The 6,918-nt window shown below is 50.1% G+C and overlaps 1 protein-coding gene across 1 annotated transcript; it reads right to left on the bottom strand.

Annotated features, from left to right (window-relative positions):
* Window positions 1-1,537: 1,537 nt before the first annotated feature.
* Window positions 1,538-5,455, bottom strand: BO79DRAFT_288491 (positive regulator of purine utilization). Its single transcript, XM_025688690.1, has 3 exons — window positions 2,758-5,455; window positions 2,653-2,705; window positions 1,538-2,599 (listed from the first exon to the last, which is right to left on the bottom strand). Exons 1-3 carry the CDS (start codon window positions 4,997-4,999, stop codon window positions 1,664-1,666), a joined length of 3,231 nt encoding a protein of 1,076 aa, XP_025538223.1. The 5' UTR covers window positions 5,000-5,455; the 3' UTR covers window positions 1,538-1,663.
* Window positions 5,456-6,918: the final 1,463 nt, after the last annotated feature.

Genomic DNA, 6,918 nt, shown 5'->3' on the forward strand with positions numbered 1-6,918 from the left:
GAGAAGAGCAGGAGAAAATTCGAGGTGCCCGCAAGGATCGAGCGAACGATCGAAGCCGGAAACCGAAGGGTTGCGGGGAGTACAGCAAGGAGCGAGGGTTTCACCGTTTCGCTGGCATTTCCTGGTTGGTTAGCATGGGGAATAAGCTTAAGCAAATTTGTAACAGACACGAGGGAATAAAATTGAAGCAAATGGGGGAAAAAAATCACCTGTGTTGCAACGTCAAACTAATACTGGAAGCGTTGCCGGGTGAGAAGAGTGTTTTGATTATGGAGAGCTCCACTCGAAATCCAGCTTAGTTTTTCCCCCTCTTAATAGGCTGCGCAATACCACATGATCCCACTTTCACAGTCTTTCCCAAAATATAGTTGATCCCACAAGGAAAGAAAGAAGAGGGAGAGAGAGAAAGAGAACAAAAGAAGAAGGGAGGGGAAATAAAAGAGAGACGACAAGACAAGGCAAGACCGGTGAGGAAACAAAAAGAGCTGGCAGCCTCAAGAAAGAGAGATGCAGATGGATGGATGGGAGGATTGCTTTGCTTCCACTTTTCTCAGGTTCGCGTGGCCCAAGCGCCCCGCCGATTGGCCCGCCAGTTTCAAATGCCAGTTGGTGCTTTCCCCACTTGCGATCTGGATTGGCAAGTTTTACAGCATCTCCAACACATCTTCCTACATTTCTTGTGATGAATGAAACAGTTGAACATCCCTCTATGAGACCCTTATCTACCTAACACTATATACTAAGTACTATCATACTCGCCACTACTACCCAAACTCAAACCCTCCCAACCCTCTCCATACATACCACCTCATCCTACAGCGCCAACAAGATAATCAATCTTCTTAACACCAAAAAACCCAAGAGTGATCCCCGATCGCTTTACTCAACTAATACTAGTTAACTAATTAATTAATTAGTTAGTCAGGCTACTTTAGTGCCGCGGCCAACTCAAAGCGAGCGGATTAGTTACTACTAACTACTAGTGACTAACTAAGTAAGTAACTGACTGGAGACAAACTAACTCACTAACTTCTTGCTGCCCAATATGGTTCCATCCACGTTGGCCTCACCTTTGCTCTCAGCTGGGCACATTTACCTTTAAGGTGTGGATTAGGATTAAACCTTACGAGATAGGTAGATAGTTACTCTTAGTAGGGTGGGCTATGTCTTGGGCCCTGCTTTTTTTCTCCGCCTGATGAAACAGCCACTACTAACTGTAACGTAAAACGTCATTGGGATAAGGTTTTGAGGCATAGTTAGATATTAGGTATTAGTTAGGGAGGGTTAGAATTGTGCAGGGCTTTGGGCTCGAGTAATATCTATTTTGTGATTCATTAGGTGGTATTCTTCACACTACACTACTGACTACTACTTAATACTTTTGTAGCGGTGTGGAGATTATGGATAAAGAGCTTTGGGTGAATAACACTGTAGACACTAGCTATAATACTATTAACGAATATGATATGATATGAATAATATACCGTAACTAACCATGTACATATAGTACGCAAAGTTAAGTTTTTTCATAAGTCGTCCATCTTCCAGTCCCTCTTCGCTTTTCACACCATCACCCAGGGGAAATGTATAGACATGAAAGTATAGTAAAAAAAGATACAAACATCCATCATCATGTCTTCCACCACATGGCGTAAAAGAAAATCTACTGAGTTTCCCCAGATGGTCCGTTCCCTGCCCCACCGAAAAAGTAACCTTCTAAAATGTCGTAATTGGCGTTTTCGCTCCAATCATGTTGGAAGTCCATCGCCATGCCGAAGCCTAGGTCAATCCCGACGCTGTGGCCCACGCCATGTCCCAATGACGGCATCGCCTGGAATTCATATTCACCCTGTCCGTCCGACCCGCCGGCCATGTGGCTGCCTTCAGCGGCGGTGGGGTCGAAGTCGAGAAAATCTAGGCTCAAACCGGAAGGTGGGTGCTCGTTCTCCGGGGTATGGTAGTGGGTGGCGGGTGGGTTCGCATTGACGCTGTTTGGCGACGCGCTCTGTTGGGGGGAGTTGCCGTAGTAGTATGGCTGATGCAGTTGAGGCTGTGGAGATACGGTGGTCTCGTAGGGAGGATAGTATTCCATTGATGGGGTTCGCGGGGGATGTGGCCGCATCGTCCGATCGGGAGGGAAAGTGGGTGTAGGAGTAGAGGCTTCGGGGAAGTCTGGTCGAACGGGATAGGGTCCTGGCAATCTAGGTCCACTGTTGGGGCGTTCTGGGACGGCCGTGTTGTCGTTGAAGAGGTCTCCGAGGTTCATGTCGAATCGTGGCATTGGTCGCGATGGCCGCGGTTGGCCTTGGCCCTGTCCCTGTCGTCGGGCCGGAACACGTCGTGGGTCCTGCGCATACCTCCCATATGGTCTGCTCTGGTCTGGATGTGGCGCGTTTGTCGGTCTTTGTGTGCTCCGGGATGGTGCCTGGGTTAGGTCTACTTGGGAACCAAATCCGGTGGTGGACAAGCACATCTGAACTGTAGCTTTGCTCATACGTTCAAAGGCATCACGACAGGCTTCTGCGGGCGGGCACTTGTGCATGAGATCGCCAAGTACGGATGTGGCCGCAAGGACGGTGAAGTCCACTTCGTCAAGGGTCTGCGGATGGTTAGAATGATCTCTAAAAGACAGATAATTAGTGGATGCCATACCAGACGACTGCGCACCAAAGGAGAGTGCCAGATCGCATACAAAAAGGAAATGCCTGAATGAAGTCAGTCACAATACGCTACAGCCAAGTCAGCTAGATAACCTACCCGCCATGAAGATGTGGTGAGTAGCCAAATACGTGTAATTGACCAACCGAACCCGGTGCATCTGACGATATATACGGATCACTTTTTGTCCAGCCTCTGCTACCTTATAGTAGATATCATCTTCATCTTCTGCCTCATCCACGTTAGAGAATGACGGGCTTGACACATCCTCGGCCGGCATCATCTCATCCGCCAATTCAGCCGGTACAGTCAGACTTTGCTGATAAAGCATAATCACCGCTTGCCAGTAGTTCAACTCGAGGAACTCGATAGGAAATCTGACTCCAGTATCGCGACGCGTGGGCGCACTTTGCTGCCACTCCACAAGCCGCCGGTGGACGTCTCTACGCCAGGAACGGAACGAATCGAAGCCTTGAAGGAAAGGTGAGGAGATGTCGGGGCGAATATGTCGTCTACCCACAGATGGGGCTCGCTGTCGAACGAACCGGGCTTGCTGATGCTGGAGCACATCTTGGATTTCGGACTGCAGCAGACGCAGTTTGAAGTAATGATGCGCGGAGTGCTTATAACTCGGAGCACCCTCGGGAGGTGCCACAATTCCAGATTTGGTGATGTATTTGTCTTCTAGCAGAGATGGAAACTCAGTACTGATGGCTTGATCGCTAATCCCAAACGGACGGCCGACGCAGCAACTGACTAAACGGTCGAAGCTGTAAACGCACCACCACAACCGGCGGCGTAGGTCGCGTACCCATTCCCGACGTCCAAGCTCGCGGTGGTCGATTCGCGCTTTGGACTTCTCTGCACTCTTCCCGGGTGCGCGGTTGATTGATTCCTCCCCGAGCGTGTCAATGTCGGTTCCATCTTCGTAATGCAAGCCAAGATCGACTGCCAGCCGCATTGCCACACCAACAATATACCAGAGACCAGGCGCCACAGGTCGCAGAAGGGCAAAACTAGCGAGGAGAAGCACAGCTTGTAGTTCTTCCAGAGCACCAGATCCATCCCCGGCTGCAGTGTTACCCAGGAAAGACTCCAGATGGATGATTGCGGAGGCATGATACTCTTCCGGCTGGTGCTGATGGCTTGAAAGCCGGGGTCGCTTGGAAGAAGCCGAAGGAGAGTGGTCGCGACCATCCTCCTTCTCATCAGAGGATGGCTTATCCTCGAATATAATTCCAGCACCAATGGCAAATACAATATTGAGAATGTAAAGACTGCGAGGGGAGCGGTTCTTTTCATCTAGCGAGTATGTACGATCAAGCATCTCCATGAAGTCAGCCCGGTGCAAAATGGGCATTTGTGGATTCGCATGCTCGAAATAGAGATTGGACAGCCTCTCAGCCAATTCTCGATCCGGGAATGCAGCACATTTCATCATAGACCTGGTCTGTAATCCAAAGAAGGAATCACGCATGCTACTTCCACCTGTTCCCGTAGCACTATGCGGCAGACGTTCATTCGGGCGCATTGGCCCGCGCTCTGCAACATTCCCCGGCACAGAACTCTTGACGGCGGCAAAAACCACGCGAGCGAACGAGATACCAGAGGTAGAGCCCAAATATCGGGGATCAGAGGTTCCCTGCACAGACACCATGCCTATGTTCGAAACCAGATTATGTATGCGCCAATTGTCTTCCTTTTGCGAGTCCTGATTGTTGTTCTCCGAAGTCTGACCAGTGGGATCGCTCTTTTCTCTTCTTAGCACGAGTCCATCCTTCTCCTTTTTCACCCACTTTTCGTTATTATCCGAGCCGCTGGCTCCATCACCGGCCGCCGGAACCGAGCCTTCTGAGCCAACTGCCGGGGCCGGCGCAGTATCAATCCCAGTTTCGATTTTCACGGCTTCCTCCTCGTCGAATGCGACAGGGTCTTTGTAGGATATCTGATGGTCTATCAATACCTTCTCCAGATACGCTACACGGGCCTCAAGAAAGTAGACATAACTGCGAGGGATTTCGCGTTTCGTTATCGGGTCATATCCGACACATCGGACGCCAGCCTTCTCGCAGGACTGACATCGCGGCAGCCTCTGATCGCATCGGTTCTTCCGTAGACGGCAACGATTACAGGCGGATACATTTCGGAACGAGGATGAATTGGAAGTAGAAGGGGCAGCGGCGGCGGCGGCGGACTGAGTCGCAGGGCCGTCAGTGGCTGACTGTTGTTGCTGGTGAGATTGCGCCGACGGCTCTGGCGGGACGGAGGCAGGCTCGGTAGGCGGATGCGGACGTTTCCTCCCTATGGAGGTCGGCGAAGGAGGAGAATCAGGGTTCAGCATGACGAGAAGGGTACGCAGAAGAGTCGAGTAGACATGCGACCATGTCTCGGAGGGGAGAATTTGGAATCGGACAAGCGAGATGCGGAGATGGTGTACCGGAAACCCAGAACCGAATCAGCATTCATGATAAGACAACCCCCATGCGCTAATATGTTCTGCTTTTGCGCCTTTGTTCTTCGAAGACCGGGGTATCCGATTCGATATCCGGGGACAGCGATTCGACGGAGGGCTGACTCGCCAGTGCTGTCCCGATGCTCGGACTTTTCGTTAGTGCCGCGATCCGACAGGACAGAAAGGCGATATTATCTGGACGGGAGGGCACAGTCGCTGCGCATGACGGAGGAGACCGGTCGCAGCAGGAAAACGCGGATAGGCTAGACGGGGGGGTGAAAGGACAGACTGGATTATGGACAACTGATGAGTGAGAAAGAGAAAAAGCAAGCATCAAAAGTCAAGATAGGGCAAATTTTGGTGGAGTTGTTTGAAGGGCACCTTTGGGTCCGGTACCTAGGTAGGAACATTTAGTATCGTGGTTAGTGCCGCCAGCCGGCACTAGTATCAGTAGTGAGAGGCGTACGTATGTCAGTCAAAGAGTGTCAGCTAGGGAAGCATGGCAATGCTAAGACAGTAATGTAGACGCAGCAATTGATGTCAGATAAATGATATAGATAATGACAAGAATTGCACTGAGGGAAACCAAGTCCAGGTTCCAGGTTCCAGGTTCCAGGTTCCAGGTTCACCGTTGATGCTGAAGCGAAGTTGTCCGAAGCTGAATTGGTGACAATACCGATACCATTGGACTGTTCCACGTGACACCGCCCCATGACACAGTGTGCTGATTGGCTACTGATAAGCTGGGGCCATGGCACGGATGAAATTTGTCATCCGAACCGCGGCCTGTCAGTCCCAGGAACTAACAAGTAGTTAGCTAAGTAGCTACTTAGTTCACTATGGAGAAGCACTACGGTTCATAGGTACCTCTTCCACTTCCTGTCAATCCAGAAAATCGCAGCTTACGGGACTCGAAGCAATGCAGTAGCGCACAGCGCTAGACTCAGGGTCAAATCCTAGATCATATTCCTCCTACGCGAGCTCTTATTATGACCGCTTAGAGCCAGTTTAGTTGGAAGGATGGTGGCTAGGTACCCTTCCAACACCAACCCCCTCCCCTCGTTGATCTCAGCTGCACCCCCGCACTACCAGAGGACGCGACAGCACTACTACAGGTGGCATGGCTGCAAGGCGTGGCTAGTCGGAAGAGGGGAAGGTTGCATTACTCAGTCAGAGCCTCGAGAAAAACTCACTCAGACCCCGACGACCGAGCGGAGGGGCAAGGTACAGCGAATAGTACCAGCATGCAGGTCAATATCACAATGGAAGATATTGCCAGTATCTACTAAAGAATGTTGATGCGAACAATACCAAGTACAGTTCAAGAAATTTTGTGTAATGTCTGTAAAATCGACAGGGCTAAGGAGAGATGCTGCTGCTCTCTACCTTGCCCCCAGCAATGAATTCTTCTTCTTCTTCTTCTTCTTCTTCTTCTTCTTCTTTCTCTGCGAATAGTGCGGTTAAATGTAGCAATAATGACAACGAGCCTCCCAGATGCATGAAATCATATGTGTGCCAAATGAATCCCCGCGGTAACCCCAAAATCAAAGACAGAACTGCCAGCCCTCATGCTTTTGTCACATATGCACCCAGTCTATACACTGCGCCATCGCCCAATCTTGGAAATCATGATCTAAAACATAATGGAGAGCAAAGGAAATCATGGGTGATAAAGTCAAGAAAAAAAAATCAAAAACAAAAAAGAGTCAGGCTATACCACCCATTATGAGCCAAGAATCAAACAAAAGCAAAAGTAGCAAAGGCAAGGCAATGCGAATGTAAGCAAACGAAATAAGCCTCCAAGCAAG

The sequence above is a fragment of the Aspergillus costaricaensis genome (genome assembly GCF_003184835.1).
Source record: "Aspergillus costaricaensis CBS 115574 unplaced genomic scaffold BO79scaffold_21, whole genome shotgun sequence".
NCBI classification, from domain to species: Eukaryota; Fungi; Ascomycota; class Eurotiomycetes; order Eurotiales; family Aspergillaceae; genus Aspergillus; species Aspergillus costaricensis.